Source organism: Anas platyrhynchos, chromosome 11 (genome assembly GCF_047663525.1).
Source record: "Anas platyrhynchos isolate ZD024472 breed Pekin duck chromosome 11, IASCAAS_PekinDuck_T2T, whole genome shotgun sequence".
Classification (NCBI taxonomy): Eukaryota; Metazoa; Chordata; class Aves; order Anseriformes; family Anatidae; genus Anas; species Anas platyrhynchos.
This window is the reverse complement of record NC_092597.1, coordinates 3599137-3616648: the sequence shown is the minus strand read 5'-3', so window position 1 is coordinate 3616648 and position 17512 is coordinate 3599137. Positions and strand designations below refer to the sequence as shown.

The 17512-nt window shown below is 35.1% G+C and overlaps 1 protein-coding gene across 6 annotated transcripts in view; it reads left to right on the top strand.

Annotated features, from left to right (window-relative positions):
* DMXL2 (Dmx like 2) overlaps positions 1–17160 on the top strand; it is a 57065-nt gene extending 39905 nt beyond the window's left edge. For 3 of the 6 annotated variants that reach the window (XM_038184851.2, XM_038184848.2, XM_038184847.2), the window contains exons 28-44: positions 121–369; positions 3225–3406; positions 4160–4290; positions 5292–5377; positions 5630–5831; positions 6624–6741; positions 7536–7598; positions 7996–8082; positions 8160–8281; positions 9120–9258; positions 9787–9847; positions 9929–10056; positions 11982–12059; positions 12661–12752; positions 13345–13397; positions 14456–14673; positions 15793–17160. In XM_038184851.2, the coding sequence (XP_038040779.1) occupies positions 121–369; positions 3225–3406; positions 4160–4290; positions 5292–5377; positions 5630–5831; positions 6624–6741; positions 7536–7598; positions 7996–8082; positions 8160–8281; positions 9120–9258; positions 9787–9847; positions 9929–10056; positions 11982–12059; positions 12661–12752; positions 13345–13397; positions 14456–14673; positions 15793–16002 (2219 nt within the window). In that variant the 3' untranslated portion in view covers positions 16003–17160. Of the gene's footprint in view, positions 1–120; positions 370–3224; positions 3407–4159; positions 4291–5291; positions 5378–5629; positions 5832–6623; positions 6742–7535; positions 7599–7995; positions 8083–8159; positions 8282–9119; positions 9259–9786; positions 9848–9928; positions 10057–11981; positions 12060–12660; positions 12753–13344; positions 13398–14455; positions 14674–15792 lie in introns of those variants that run through there. The other 3 variants (XM_038184850.2, XM_038184849.2, XM_038184852.2) reach the window with 2 other exon arrangements.
* The last annotated feature ends 352 nt before the right edge of the window (positions 17161–17512 follow it).

The window sequence follows — 17512 nt, the reverse complement described above, 5'->3', positions numbered from 1 at the left end:
AATAAAAGTATCAAGTGGCTATTAGTCTGTTTACCATAAAAAGTAGAGATGTCACATTGACTTTTTCCCTGTTTATAAACCTACTCATTTAATGCAGAACTTTTCCTCTTCTCTTTGCAGGTGTGAGTTCACTTATAAATCTTTTAAGTTCAGCTCAGGATGAAGATCAACCAAAGTTAAACATTCTTCTTTGTGAAGCTGTTGTAGCTGTCTACCTGAGTCTGCTTATACATGCCATGGCAACCAATTCATGTAATGAATTATTTCGACTAGCAGCCCATCCACTGAACAGCCGAATGTGGGCTGCCGTTTTTGGTGGCGGAGTGAAACTGCTTGTAAAACCTCGAAGACAATCAGAAAATATTCCAGGTACTCTGTTTAAAGGTCATACTAATGATTTGTAACTTTTAGTAACTTATTAGAGAAGATTTTTAAACACAAAAAAACAAGTAAGCATTATTTTAAGTATTTATGGGCAAGAAATCTGTTATGTTAGTAAAAAATCCAAAAAAATGTTAGTCTTTTTCACAGTTGTCCTTTGTAATGGCACCCAGCATATTTTGAATTTACCATTAAAACAATACAGGTACATAGTCTGTACTGAGAGTAGTAGGACTTGCTTTTTCCTGGGCGAACAGGCGGATGAGAGACGGTCTGCGCACGCAGGATTGGTGGAGGGGGATATTGGGAATGCTGGGAAAAATGGACAGTCAGCTGTCAGCTGTTGAAGAGAGCAGGTCACTTGTACTGTGAACACCTGTCGAAACGCCTCGTCACGGAGAATCGTGGAGCGCTTACTGAAGCAGCGATACGCAATCAAATTTTGTGTAAAGCTTGGTAAAATTGGCAAAGAGACTCACGACATGATTAAGGAGGCCTGTGGTGATGCTGCCATGGGTAGATCAAGTGTTTTTGAGTGGCACAAGCTGTTCCGAGAAGGTAGGGAAAGAGTGGAAGATGACGACCGCTCCAGACGCCCTTTGACCAGCAAGACCAATGAAAATGTGAAAGTGAAAAATTTATGTGGAAGTCCTCACAAGACTGCGAAAACACATTGCTCGTGTCCGCCCAGCCATCATCAACAATTGGCGGCTGCACCATGACAACGCGCCGATCCACACAGCGTCCCGCGTAGTGGAGTATCTTGCCCAGCACAAGGTGGCAACGCTGCCTCAGTCCCCCACAGGCCCAACTTGGCCCCACCAGACTTTTTCTATTCCTGAGAATAAAATCGACGCTCAAGGGGAAGCATCACGCATTGGTAGAGGCGCTTCAAGAGACCGTGACGAGGGAGCTAAACAGCATTCCGGTCCAGGCGTTCCTGGAGGCATACGAAAACTGGAAAACTTGTTGGCAGCAGTGTGTAGATGCGGAAGGGTGCTACTTTGAAAAATTCTAATCGTTTGTTCTATTCTCATGAATAATTTATTTTTTTTTAAATGAGTCCTTCTACTTTCAGAACAGACCATGCATTTACTCAGAAGGCAACTTTTTATTTGACCTGAAAATTTAACTGTAGTAGCGGTATTAATTTTAATCAGGACTTGAAGACTGAGCATTTGTTAGGTTAAAAAAAAAAATCCAGACTTCATCTTTGTGACTGACTGTTGTCACAAAAAACAAGAATGTCAATGGCGTAGAGTTTTTATTTTTATTTTTTTTATCTCTACTTAGAATGAATATAGAAAGTCTTGGATATAGACTTCTGCATTTAATTACTTTTATACACAACATAGTTTTCTTGGGATTTTTCCTTCAGTTTTTCTAAAACAACGATGAAAAATTTCAGTTCAAGGTAAAGCAAAGTGCTTAAACAGCAAGATAACAGCAATATTGTTAACAGCCAGCCATCACACCAAGTAGTTTTGACAAGTAGTGAAGAAATCAGTGTTGTGACACAGGGAATGTATCCCAGAAGCATGGTAAGCAACCTGCACATGGATTGCTCTGTGTATTTCCCAGTATAAAAGTTTCAGAATTATTAGTATACACCATTATTTTTCTTAATGTAAGAACTGATGGCACTTAGAATGGAATTGCCAGTACTTTTGTGACTCAAACTTGCATTTGATATTAAACTACCAGAAAAATAATTAGTGATGAGTAATTTTAACTCAGATGTTTTGATTCAAACAAGCGTACTAATCATATTTCTTTATGAAACTACTATTAGGTGCTTGCTTATAACACTTTTCAGTGCTTTCAGTCATTATTTTTAGTGAAGAATAGATGGTATAAATCAGTGCTAATACCTAGGTTTTCTGTATGTGAGAGGTAAGCCCTACTGTACATGTATAACTATTGCAGTAACTTGGAAACAAGTTACTTCTAATCTCAATAATTGCTGTCATTGATGACATTATCATACAGTCACCATTGGTCAATTAACATTCTGAATTGCATCATTGTAAGTATTCATCACTTATTTCTCTTTTACGGAGTAAGTTAAGTTTATTTGAGAATAATCATTTTAGGAATGATCATTTATTTTGACAATGTGTTAATATAAACAACTTTTTATAAAAAGTCATATTTTCTTTAAGATGTATTCTGTTTTCCTTTAACCTACAAGCTGCTACAGTTTCTGATGTTTCAGAGGATGTTAATAAAGGTTTGTAAAAACTTGCAGTGTAGATGAATGCTAGTGATGGCTTCTAAAAAAAGTTTTTTAATATCTAACTCCTTTATAATAAAGTAAGTGTAATCTTCAATGTTACCTGCTTAATGACACTTTAAAAGTCTAATTCCACATTTATATTTTGATAACTATTAAGATGGTCTAAATCATAACATTTTGCAATAGACTTCAGTTGTCACAAAGACTACTCAAATTCTTTTTGCTATCTTAAGAGTTCCTTGACTTATATTTTGAACCACTAATGCTGATTGTGCAGTTTACTGTTTAGTGAAATTTTATATATTGCTTCTATTTATGAACAGAATATCTTAATTTTTCTGTCTTAAGAAGCTAAATGCTACATCTACTGAAAACATCATCCAGATAACAAAACGTATTTCTTATGATATACCCAATGCTACGGTTATTGAATTTATCATAATGGAACTTTTTGTATGATTACACTTAATTTATTTAGGCTGGCTTTGATTCCTGAATTGGTAGAAGTTAGTACCAATAATAATGTTTTAATATTCTTCAATTATAAAATACAACTACTTTGCAAGATGCGATGTTAACATCAGCTTTTCAAATTATCTGAGTTTAGCACCACCTCTTCCTTCAGAAGAAATGGATAAACATCGTCGTCGTTTTAATATGAGAATGCTCGTGCCAGGAAGACCAGTAAAAGACAGCACTGTACCACCACCTGTGCCTGCAGAAAGACCCTCTTACAAAGAAAAATTCATCCCTCCAGAGCTCAGCATGTGGGACTACTTTATGGCAAAGGTAATTTAAAATGGAAAATATAAGTTCATAGAATCACAGAATATCCCGAGTTGGAAGGGACCCATAAGGATCATCAAGTTCAGCTCCTGGCACCGCACAGGTCTGCCCAAAATTTTAGGCCAGGTGACTAAGTGCACAGTCCAAATGCTTCTTAAATTCAGACAGGCTTGGTGCAGTGGCTACTTCACTGGGGAGCCTGTTCCAGTGTGCCACCACCCTCTCGGCGAAGAACCTCTTCCTGCTGTCCAGCCTAAACCTCCCCTGCCTCAGCTTGACACCATTCCCTCGGGTCCTGTCACTGGTGATTATGGAGAATAGGTCAGGGCCTTCCTCTCCACTCACCCTCGCAAGGAAGTTGTAGACAGTTACAGTTACAGTTACTTTTGTGAAGTTACAGTTCACAAAAGAGTATTTCTACTCCCTTAAGTTCTATAGGACAAAAATAATGTGAAATTTTTCAGTGCTCTTCATAGTAAGCTGCATCATCTTAAAAAGCTTTATCTTAATAAAAGATAGAGTCTCAAGTCTGTTACTTGCCTCAGATCTGTTACTTAACTTTCAAAACAGGGCTCTTGCTAATAATAGAGATAAACACTGTTCCTGTTGCTACTTGTTTGTTGTTTTTTTTTTAGGGAACCTTATTTATATGTTAAGTTGTTGTCATTGTCAAAGAGTTTAAATGATACCTAAACTAGAAGAGTTTAAAGAGATCAGAAAACTACTTTTAAAGCAGACTTCTATTTTGTGTTGCAGCCATTTCTTCCTTTGTCAGACAGCGGTGTAATATATGATTCTGATGAAAGCATTCATAGTGATGAGGAAGAGGATGATGCTTTCCTCTCTGACATACAGATCCAGGAACACAAAGATGCCAATTCTTACAGGTTAGAAGAGATTGCTACTGTTTTAGAATAATAATGTCACGTGCTTACCTTCTCTTCCAAATTAAAGAACATATAGGTCTTCTACACACTCCACAGGTTCAGTTGAGTATTTTTAGTGCCATGGTTAGATGTACCGCTGTCAGTGGGATTACAGGAGCAACAAATTTTGATCACAGTAACAAACATTTCCCCATTTGCTTTCCCGAAGAAATTGGGATTAGCAAATCAGAGCTGTGTTTTGGATTTTCTTGGTGGGAAGGGAAACAAACAAGAAATACCCAAAGAAGAAGACAAGTAATACCTGTCATCTTTTAAGACACAAGGAGCATGAGCTACTACAATGCCAGCTCTAGACTGATGTTTCAGAAAACTGATTCAAGTGTGATTGATCCTTAGTTCTTGAATTACAGACAGATTAAGAGAAAATGTTGCAAGATAAAATGGAATATAACAGATGAACTTAGCATTATAAAAGTGGAGAAAAAATATGTCTTTTTAAAATCTGTTCTACTTTTCAATTCCCTCTTTAGTCCTTACACTCTACAGGCTTTGTAATTTTAGTACCTGTGAGACTCTTTTACTTGGGAAAACTTCTAGCATGAATACCAAATTCAAGCAATTGCTTGTCTGTTTCATTTTGATTTAACTGGAGAATTTCAGGAGGTATTTCAGGAGGCTTGTACTTAATTCACATTCTTGCAGAAGCTCACATGTGCACACTCTTTTATATGATGTGATATGTTTTTTATGGAAAATAATTCAATAATCTTAAATTTATAAAGAGAAAGTGATGCTGACTGTTATGGGGGGGGGGAGACAGCCTTAAATTGCGTAGTTGATAGATGTCTTTCTCTACGTGTCTGTTAAATTTAAAAACCTCGGTGAACCATCTCTGCTGTTTTTCTCATCTGTGTATTAGATAGAAGGAAAAAAAAAATCTGTTCTGCAGACAGATATGTTAGTGTTGTTTTAGCACAACTAAAACTATTCTTTTTATACAGCTGGGCTCTTCTGCATCTGACAATGGTAAAACTAGTTCTGCACAATATTAAGAACTTCTTTCCTATTGCTGGTCTGGAATTCATTGGTACGTGAAATTCAGCTTAACATTTTAGTTTTCTTAACAAGTGTCTTTCTGTCAGACTTTACTTTTAAATACATCTATTTTACTTTTTATTTTAAAAGTTATGTAATTTAAAACACTATTTGTGACAGTTGCAAACAAATACATTTTCTTTGAAGATTTTTTTTAATTACTATTATTCTACTTTTTTTTAATATGTGCTGTAAGTTATATTATTTTTTCTCTAAGTCTTACTTTTTTAATATTTCTGTTTAGATCTACCTGTAACATCACCATTAGGCATTGCTGTAATAAAAAATTTGGAACACTGGGAACAGATTCTTCAAGACAGAATGGACCAGTTTGAAGGCCCACCGCCAAACTACATTAACACTTATCCTAGTGACCTTGGAGTAGGTGCAGGACCAGCTATTCTCCGCAATAAAGCAATGATTGAACCTGAAAATACACCATTCAAGTAAATATTTTTTCCCTAGAAGAAAAAACACATTCCTTGACATATTAAAGATTACTTCCCCCTAAAGCTAAACAGCCAAATGAAGCTTAGCTAGATCTTAGTTCCAGACAATGCTTTACAGAAACCATTTTCCTATGTCCCTATGTGACTTCTTATGCAGCCATCTCCTGCAGCTGCTTTTCTTATTCTGCTGCACTTTTCTCAGCTGCATTAAGAAAGGAAAATAAGAAGGAAAGAGGAGTTCTTGGAGGACGACAAATCGAGGGCATTAGCTCCTGCTAGGAAGACGCTATTCAACCTCTTTTGCTACTCCTCCAGTAGTAGCTATCTCCCACCCTACCTCAGCAACAAAAGTTATATAGTATATGCAGATGTCAATAGGAGAAGAGAAAAAGAGTTGCAGTACAGTCCTTATAAAGTCAATCCTCCTATGTTGGACCTGTGTCATGCTTGCAGGTATCTTTAAATGCAGATGTTGAAGGATATTTCCAACTCAAAAATAGTTTTGCTTTTCTCCATATACTAAAAAACAACTTTTGTTTTGTTAACTATATGTGACTAAATATGAGATATATAATTTGCATGGTTGGTACTGTAGGATTTTAAGATATTCTAACAAATGTAAAAAGAAAAAAATACATCCCTTGATATTTTCCATGTACAAATTAGAATTTAAATTTGGAATTTCATTTATAGTAATTTGGAGTCATTCTCCAAATTTAGGGATGGATGGGGGGATGTTATCTACCTTTAAATAAACAGAAGTCTTTTTCTTTTTCCTGCATCATCCAGATCAAAGGATTATTCAGCTCTTCCAGCAAAAAGGCTATGGCATTTTCTTGTGAAGCAAGAACTTCTTCAGGAGACCTTCATAAGATACATATTCACAAAGAAAAGAAAGCAAAGTGAGGTAAACAAAGCATATAACTTTATTTTATTTTTTTTAAGAAAGCTCAGTTATAACTGTTCTTCAGTTTCTTCAGCATCTTTTAAATTTTCTTCCAAATTTTATTGGCATTTCAATTTCTTTCATTTTACAGTGTTTTTCATTTAGTCAACATGACTATCATGTTGTTTATTGAAATACTAACTGAACCAAATATTTTTAGACAAGACATATTTCACCTTACCTTTATGTATTTGAATACTGTCCTAGTAAAGAAAAATAACATTTACAATAAAGGTAACAAGTAAATAAACTTGAGTATTCATATATTTTTTGTTGTCATATTGAAAAATAAATTTCAATGAGCTATTACTTTGTGTATATGTATATATGCATGAGTAATATATACATATAAAAGTAATATTATATAATAATATATAATATGGGGTTTTATGAATTGTACCAGTTACAACCGTAATGAGTTGTAATTGTAAATTTTAACCAACACCAGTACCATACAGAATAACTATACTATTTAATATCTTTAAGGTTTCTTGTAAGTATGGAGTTTGTGTGTGCATTACTCCTCCATTTATTTGCTATATCATACATTTTGTGTTCATCTAGGAGGCATTACATTTTAAGTGAGTTTGTTTAGATTGCTGTCATAGTTCCTGTGCCTTTTATAAGAAGTTAATAATACATTTGTCATCATTTGCTTACAGAGTGGCCTTTAAAATCTAGTTTGGAATGTTTCATTCTTTTTTATATTTGTTTGTGCATGTGTTTTGTGTTTGTGACTGTGTGATGTTATGTAGTCTGTAGAAGATCGTGTGGAGCAGGTCAAACAAAACTGCGTAGCAGAAGATCACAAAAACAAGGTAGTATCCCTTCTCCCAAACCTCCAGCACATTCTTAAAAGTTCTGTGGAACTGGCTTTTCTTTCTCTAATGTGACTAACAGAAGCTATGTGTTCTGTGTAGTTTGTGTGGCAGGCTTTTAATCAGTGAATGAATTAACTTTGGATGTCCTATAATTGGGATGAGTGAACACCTTGTAAACAGTGTTGCGCACACAACTTTGTGTTTCTTACACTCAGACATAACTTCTGACTTTTAGATCACCAAAGCATATGATAATTCTAAAGTTTGCTTCCTAAACAATGCTGAGGCCACTGAACTTTTCTTGCATGAATTTTGTATCGACTTTTGCAGTCTGAATGTACCACTACAAAATGGATTTTCACTCTAAGTAAAATTTCTCATAAATGTTTTGTAGGTCGAAGCAGATCTTGGCTACCCTGGAGGAAAAGCAAAAATCATTCACAAAGAATCAGATATGATAATGGCATTTGCAGTTAATAAAGTAAGCCTTAAATATTACTAGGATGTGCAATAAATATTAATTAAAGTTAGTATAAGTTTTTTATTTGTTCTGCATAGGCAAACAGCAATGAAATTGTTTTGGCATCTACACACGATGTTCAAGAACTTGATATTTCAGCTCTACTTGCTGCTCAGTCATTTATATGGATTGGGGAAGAATATGACAGAGAGTCTAAAAGGTAGGATTATTTCTTTGTGGTTATAGTAAGAGTTTACCATGAGGCTGGGTATATAGTTATAGTAAATGTTGACTGTACACAAAAGAATGTTAATTGGATAATCTTCAGGAGGTTTTAGATTACATTCCAAAGGAGTAGTGGTGAGGGAAGGGAAAAGGATATTGCTATGTTCTACACATGATAAAAATAAGATTTTGAGGGGTTTAACTATATTGGGCTTGTCTGCACTGTTCAGTGAAGTAAACTCCTGTGATGCATAAGCTACTAAAGGAAGCACTACCTCAGAAACACTTGCAGTTGCATCGTTGCAGTGTTGAGGCTACTTGTGGTAGCTGGTGCTAGCTGTCTAGTGCAACAGCCTGAACTACAGTCAGCTACTACCATTATCATGGTGAGAAGCGTGAATGTGTCAGCTGCAGCAAGCACTTACTTGCGCTACACCTCATTGCACAGAATAGATGCACAGGTCATCAACTTTGGATGCTGTATTTTCTTCTGTCCATACTCTTACCAGCAATGTTCTCCTCATGGGAGCTTGTATTCTCAGCATCTACCATGGTTGGAATCATCTGTGGAGGTTAAAAATTGATATATTGATAATAATTGATATAAATTAAATATAAATTGATATAAATATAAATCGATATATTTGGAGCATTCGGAAAATGTTTGTATAATGTAAGTGTAGGAATTGTGCAATTATTGTCTCATTATAATTACTTTCTCTGCCCACTGCCATTGGGCTCTAAACCATGAGATAAGCAAACAACATTGATAGCAAAGAAGCATTTTTTTAAAGCAAAACTTGCCGTGTTTTGTTTTGTTTTGTTTTTTACAGTTCTGATGATATTGACTTTCGTGGTTCTACCACAACACTAACACAGTCAACTGCGCCATCTTTTGGAGTGAATCAGATACAACCATCTTCATCTATGCCATGGTTAGGCAGTGGTCAAACTAGCACTGGAGCTGGCGTGGTAAGTACTTTTGTTTCATGCAGCTCTGGACACTATTATTATTTTTTTGCTGTATTATTTAGTAAAGTCCTGGAGTATATAAATCATGTTACTGTTAATTCAGTGTTGACATAAAAGGCCTGCAGTGACCAAGACCTGACAAAACTAAGTATTTTCGTGTAGATCGTGGCATAGAATTATAGGAATTTAGAAAAATAATGGGACAGTCAAGTTTTTCTTACGGGACCTTTGAGGAGCTAGGACTAGCAGTTTTTCAAAAAAAAAAATGAAAAAAAGACCTTGCTTTGGGACTAATATCAGAAGTATTGCATCAGATCTCTGTACAATAAAAGATAACATGATCTGAAATTTCATGACCGAAAATCTAAAATCTAAATCAACTAGACATAATTAGCTACAAATAATGTTAGTTTACAAGCTTTTTATCGGGGGGGGACATTTACATATAGTAGAATAGTTGAATAATGTGTTTGTGTCTTATCTTGATTTTTACTTTAAAATTATTTTTATTTCATTTTTTTTATGAAGCTTATTAAAAGAAATCTGAATAATGTCAAGAGAATGGCTTCACATCCAGTCCATCAGTATTGTAAGTAAATCAGAATTTCCAGTATGAAGTAAATAGTTTTTATATTATTCTGTATTAATGAACGTCTGTTTTTGATCTCAGATCTTACAGGAGCACAAGATGGTAGTGTTCGAATGTTTGAGTGGACAAGGCCACAGCAATTGGTGTGCTTCCGACAGGCTGGGAATGCCAGGGTTACAAGAATGTATTTCAATTCACAGGGCAATAAGGTAGGTACAATTTAGGATTTTAAATTTCACTATTCATAAAAGAACACATTTGATAGTGCTGTGACCTCTAAAACAGTTCTAATTGATAACACACAAAACTCGTAAGATGGCATAACCAGTATGATTTAATTTTCGCTGCATACGGAAGCTTTATAATAAACAATGACCTTTATACTCCCTTCTTTTCTATCAGCTTCATGCTGATACATGTGGGGTTATATTAATACAAAGCAAGATTTTCAGTAATCTCCACTGTCTTTACACCTCAAGAGTAAAATCTATTGCAGGAGAAATGCACTGATTTATATCAGCTTGACTGTCTTCTCTTACCTGTCCCTTCCTAAAAGAACTATTTATTCCCTTCATAGTCTAAGCAGTCTCAAAACAATTTATTCTCAAACTCTCTCTCTCACACACACACACACATTTAATCCCTCTAAAATTTAACTGATATCATTTACAAGACGTATCGGAAGCCTCCTTCCTGCTGTCCGCATAAAGGAAGTCTAATGTGATTCACTCAAAAGGGAACTTCCAGGGACTGTCAAGCCATCTTATCTGTCTGTTAATTTCTGGCTAGTCTTTATTATTAACTACATTTTAAGCAACTCTCAGTATTACATACCCCTTTTTCCCTATTTTCAGTCTTCTTGTCTCCCTTTTCTGAAATCTGTGTTTCTACTTGGAGGGTTTTTTAAATTAAACATTAAAAAAAGTTGAACTTCCCTATTTTGCAGAAGCAAACTTGTATCAGACTAGGTTTAGGTGTTCAAGAAGTGCTTCATACTTGCTTTCTTGCTATGATAAAGTTTTGACAGAATGTGTTACCTAGAAGATATAATTGCAATCCATTAGTTAAAGAGAGTAAATCTACAGTGGAGAGAAATAAAAAAAAAATACAAAACAGCCACATACTTTGGCCAGAAATGAGCATGAGGTAAACTGCAGTAAAAGATGGACAAAGAGAAGGGAATTGGGAGAAATACCCACCTCCTCAGTTTTTCATATAGTACATTCTGTTATTTCAAGAAGTCTTGTCCTCTGCATTTTACTGACATAAAATGTAGCTTTTTAATTTCATTATAGTTAAGGGGCATAAAAAGTGAATTAAAGGAATTGGCATGACTGTAAGAAACAACATTTAGAAACAGCATCTATCCCATTTAACAGCATCTATCCCATTTATCTCTCCCATCACATCTTTCTTTTTTCAGGTAGCATAAAACCTCTTTTTTTTTAATCAGTGTTTTGATTATGTTTGAAATATTATAATCTAACATCATACAGGAATCAATTTTAAAAAGAATGAATTATCGCTGCTGCTTCACATGGAGGTCGCTCAAGAAGGACTCATGACCAGACAGAGAAAATATGAAAAATAATTCTAAATGTTTCTAAAAACATTTTGTAAAACATTTATAACTGTATGGAATATACAGTATAATTGCCATGCATTTGGGTTAATTGGCTCAGTTGTTAATGGTATACTAATGATACATGATACAATATGGTCTTCCCACAATTGTGTTCAAAATCATGCTTTTATGAGATGCTGTCATGCATCTTACTTTACTAAGCATTTTCAAACAGTCGGGGAGTAATGATTCCTCTATAGACTTTAGTGTTTAAAAACAGGATTCAAATGATAAGCTTCTACACTTAAAAGGCCTTCAGTTTCAGAAAAGGTTTAGGCACGTAGGAAAGCATTCATCATTAATCATTAAACAATCAGTGCTGAACTGAATTGCCTTTTAATTTGCTTGTTCTATCTGAAAACCATTGTTGTTGATATTTGATGTGTAGGCAGCGGTTTCGTGGGTTTGGTATGTTGGTTTTTTTTTCCCTGAATTCAGCTGTTTGCTGTCATGAAGCAAACATCCAGTAACCAATAAGTTATGCAAATAAATGCATTTCACTCCTTGCAGTGTGGTGTTGCTGATGGTGAAGGATTTCTAAGTATTTGGCAAGTAAACCAAACCACCTCAAATCCTAAGCCCTATCTGGTAAGTACGTAGACAACTTTTTTTTAATTCTTTTTATAGACAAAACTTGAGTCTTCAAGATTTCAGGCAAGCCAAGAGTGTAAGAGTTTCACTGAGGCATTTTTGATTTTGCTGCTTTTTAATTAGCATACTTTACCAGTATGTATGGTTTCAATAATATGTTTTTGGAAAAGTAATCGTAGAAGAGCCATAAGCTACAATGTAATTACAAATACTACCAGCATTACCCTTGATTAAATTAAAAATCAGAACTCACAGTAATGACTTTACAGCCCCATGACATAGTAGAAGTACACTCTTTTTTTTTTTTTTCACTGCTAATTAACTGTACACAAAGACCATGCCTAATTTGAAATTCAGGCTAATGCTATGCTATGTGATTTTTTTTATGTATATAATTCAATTGTTGTATTATATTTTTATACTGTTTATTTAATTCATTACTTCATCCTTTGTATGTGTTTTTATATGTGTTTTTTAGCTTTTAAAACTTTAAAAGACTGCTTGCAGTATGCTATCAGTAACATCACACTAATAGTAACTTTTGTTGCAGATGACAACTAATAAGATTGCATCTGTGTTTTTGTTTTGTTTATAATAGAGTTGGCAGTGTCACAGTAAAACCACAAGTGACTTTGCATTTATAACCTCTTCAAGTCTAGTTGCCACATCGGGACAGTCCAATGATAACAGGTGTGTTTAAAGATCACCAATCAAAAATTTCACCAAAGCTACCAATTAATGTCCATTAACCCACTGCCTTTCATGCATTAATGTGTGGCTGACATTGCAAGGATCAGCATTATAAGCTTTGTTACAGCTTGGACTTGACAGGTTGTTTCTTTGAATATCATTCCTTCAGTCGTTTGTTTCCCAACTTATAGTTTATATAAGGTATGGTCAACAGCTGACCATTTTTTTCAAGGTGTACTCCAAATACAACTAGTTCTGAGGTGCTGTTGTTGCTAGGGGAGAAATACGTTCAGTAAAGTCAAGGTAATAATTTTTCTCAGAAAAGAGCAACTTGTATAATTTCATGGTATGACCTAGGATTAGTACACGTCTTAAAGGCAGAAAGTATAGTCTCCATTGTGAAGGACAAAAGAGCACAGAAAGCATTAAGCTCTTAAGTCTTTATGTGTGCTCTCCAATGACTGCAAAGAGTCAAGGGCTCCTTGTTCAGTTCTACCTTGTAGGCTTTGACACAGAACACAAGCACCCTCTGAGTCATGTCACACCATAAATCACTTCTCAACAAGCCATAATGACTTTTTTTCCCCTTCAGAAATGTGTGCCTATGGGACACGTTGGTTTCATCTGGTAACAGTCTTATACATGGTAAGTGCTGCAGAGAAACTCAGATGTCTTCTTTTCACTGACTCAGGAAATATAGTTTGTGTATGCATTTGGGCCAAGGGGAGAAATTTATGCCGGGGTACTAGTCTAGGAATTTGTGTGCCACATGAGTGCATGCACCAGGACTGATACTATGTAGTCTCCAGCATGATGATATAGAAAAGTATGAAGAAGGGTGATCATACATAAAGCTATTTTCGTGACAATATTAATAAAGCCTGAACTATTTGAATACAGTCCTGAAAAACTAAGCATCTCCATTATTAAAGTTTGAGTGTATGCAGGCTTTCACTTAAACTAGCACTTAATTAATAGATCCACTACTCTACTGAAGTACAGGAGAAAAGACAATTATAGGTAATAGTAGAAGCAACTCAGAAAACATTGTCCATGTTTTTCAGCACTTGGACTAGATTCTTAACAAGATGTTCTATTTGTTCAGGTTCAATAATTTCATCTTTACATAAAGAACTAACGCAAAATTCTATCATCTTGCACTATGGAAAAAAATACAAATTTGATATCTAGGGTTCATAAAAGAGCAAATTCAACCATCATATACAGCCATAAACACTTCTAATACGTGAATAAACATAGCAATTACCTGTGTAAACAGCAGGAGCATTCTTACTTTCATATTTTAAAAGTAGCAGATTGCACAGAAGTTCAGTCTCATTTTGAAGAAATCGAGTTAGGGCTCCTATGCAAATTAGAATTCAGGCAATTAGAATATAAACATTTTAAACTTGGGATTTTAATTTAGTTTAATATATATGGTGAATTTTATTCATTTATTTTTAATTCATGTATGTACCTGTATTCTAACTTTAATTAGATTGCATATCACGCTTCCTTGTGCATTAGACCTGTGTTGCCCTAATAATAGCAAAGAGCTGTTAACTGATACGACATTACCAATATGAAGGAATGCATCTGTCGGGTTAGAAAATGTTCAGATAACAATTCATAGCAGAAACGCATTTTAAGATAGAAAGCTACTTACTGTTTCAAATCGATTCAACTGTGGCGTCCTTCTTCAGCCTTCACCTGTCATGATCATGGCGCCACGGTACTTCAGTATGCACCTAAACATCAACTGCTAATCTCTGGTGGTAGGAAGGGATATATCTGCATCTTTGACATCAGACAGAGGCAAATCCTTTATACCTTCCAAGCACATGAATCAGCTGTAAAGGCCCTTGCACTGGAACCTTCTGAGGATTATTTTGTTACAGGCTCAGCAGAAGGTAACATGAAGGTAAGCCTTAAGAGTAGCTGAGTCGTAATAAGAGAGTATTTACCTTAGGTCCTGTATAGATATATTTTGATCAGCATGCTGTAAATTGCCAGGTGAATGTGGTAACAAAACAGTAAAAAAAAAAAAATAATCCACAAAACTTCTACACTTGTTACACAGGATACTTGCTTTGTATTTATAATGGAAGCTTAAATATACTACTGTGCTTCTAAAGGAATTAGCTTTTGTTCTCCACTAAAGAAAATAGAATAGTCTTTTAAAAGTTGTATGACTGCATTTTAAATGGGTAAAGCAAAATGCATGATTCTGAAATCTTAGATTTATTTTTCCGTCTTAAAGATGTGTTGGTTTTGGCCTTTGGATGTTTGTACTACTCAGCAGGCACTCAGTAACCTTAACATCTCATAAAGTTGTTTTAACACCAACTTCTGTTCACTTCGATGTCCCAGGCAGCTATTGAGGTCTCATAGTAGTCAGACACACACAAAAATAACAGAACAAAGTCCCTGTTTTAAAGGGCTTATTTTCTGAGCAGTAAAGGAAGGAAAGACAAAAACATGGTAAAGAGATTGAGAACACAGTTTCTTTCCTTTTAGCGCAGTGTTAATAGGTGCCTTCTGTGCCTGTGTGTGCTTGTGGCCTGCTCTTGTTGAGAGCTCCTTCAGCCTGGTACGTAGGACAGCTCAGTTGCACTGCCACTCTGCACACTCAGTAATTACGCAGCAGACTTCCTGCAGCATTCCTTAGCAGAAAAACATTTCCAGCTGCTGCAAAACTGACACACTCATCTTCATCTTGGATAAAAATACAGCCTGTTCATTTCTGTACCTTTCATGGGGAGGAAGCTGGCAGGCACTGCTGATCAGGTAAAACAGCAGCTTTGCCCTGCAGAGTAACCAGCTGGTCTACAGTATGGTAGCTTTATGCTATTTTACATTATGCTTCACCAAATGCCTTAAGACTCTTGGACTTGTTATAATTGTTGCTTATAGACAACAAAAATACCCTTTATCTTTGCTGAACAGGGTTTAGAACAGCTAAGAATCTGAAACACTAGGGAAAAAATAGAAATCCTAATTTTAATCTCCTTCTGTCTCATTTGTCATTCTTTTGATACAGGTGTGGAGACTGACTGGGTATAACTTAATTCATTCATTTAAAAATGAACATGCTAAGCAGTCCATTTTCAGAAACATTGGTGCTGGTGTCACCCAGATTGAAACCGTGCAAGGGAATCGTATCTTCTCCTGTGGAGCAGATGGCACACTGAAGATGAGGGTTCTTCCTAATGCTTTCAATGTACCTTCAGGCATTTTTGACATTCTGTAGCTTTAGGTGAGCTGATCTTGTTTTTATATAACGTCCCTTTAAGTATCTAAAAATGCAGTGATATGCACTGTGGAAAGGAACTATTTTGTTGCCTTTCAAAGTAATTACAGCGGCATTAAGTATTATGGGAGGGAAAAAAAAAGATTAAAAAAAACTTTTACAATAGGTATATTTTGAGTATGCCTATAAGGATCACTGGCGTGGAAATGCACATACTGTATTGTAAAAGCAAAGAATAAAACCTAGTACAGTCATAGGTGGGGTTATTGTTCAGTAACCCACAAGCTGCATTTAATAAGTGTATTGTAAAGATCCTGACAGCTGTTATTCACTTAACAAGCACTGTGGCTCTGCAAGTCAGTAAGCATTTCTGATGTGATTCTGATTATTTTTATTTTTTTTTCACATTAATTGAAGCATGTCTACAACTTCTCATTGTAAAATAGTTTACTTTTAACTAAGTGTACTCAGTGCATTTGATTTTCTCAAGAACATGTAATGGATGCAAATGCTGTGAAACAATGTGCAATCAAGAACGTACTGTGAAACGTATCATTTTATGCTGAGATTTTTTTCCCTGTTAGTATTAATACATAGTTGATAACTTGCACATTAACTCATTTTTAAATGCAATTTCTTTTTTAATTTGTGCACTATTTCCCTTTCTTTCTGACAGTTATGTTCCCTCTTAGTCACCTGCCTTTACTTTAGGAATGTACTGTATGCATTAAATGTTTGTAGTGAGGACATCCATGATTCTGGTCAGCTTTTAGTTTGGAAAATCATTAGTCCAGAAAATACTTCATTAAATGAAGCTATTAAGAGTATACCAATGGAACATACAATACCACATTTCAGATGAATGTCAGGCTTTATGTGGCCAGCTAGTAAATAGTGGATAAAACTAATAATTAAATTATTACCACAGCATATTGTATAAACTATGCAGAGTTCAATATTGTTTGCTTGTAATATAACTAGCTACTGTTGTCAGATGTATTTTTCTGTTGTAAACAAAAAACATGTTCTTAAGACACTGGAAAAGATGTCTGCATATTTAAGTGTTAACAAACTGTCTTATTCCTCCAATGAACATTTTGATGTCTGTGCTGTACTGTAAAATATACTATAATAAAAAGCACCTTTCTCCAAAGGCAATTTTAAATTGCAGGCTGTGAAGGAGGAAAAAGAAGAAAAGTAAATGTCATTGTTTAGTTTTCGCTTTTTAAGTTAAATAAATTTCATTTATTTCATGGAACAATTCATTCCAGAACTTTCTTACATTTAAATAGACTTAACTGAATCTCTGATAAATTGACTGGAGACTGCATGAGCTAGCTTTGACTTGGCCTCAGAATGTACTGAGGTAAAAAGGATTAGCTGTTTGCATTTTACTTACAGCTGTCCTAGAAAATTTTAAAGCTAACAGAATATAGTTCATCTCCAACAAAGGTAGCTGCAAGAAACACTTGCACTTACACAAGCCAGCTTCTGTCACTAAGGAAAGAGG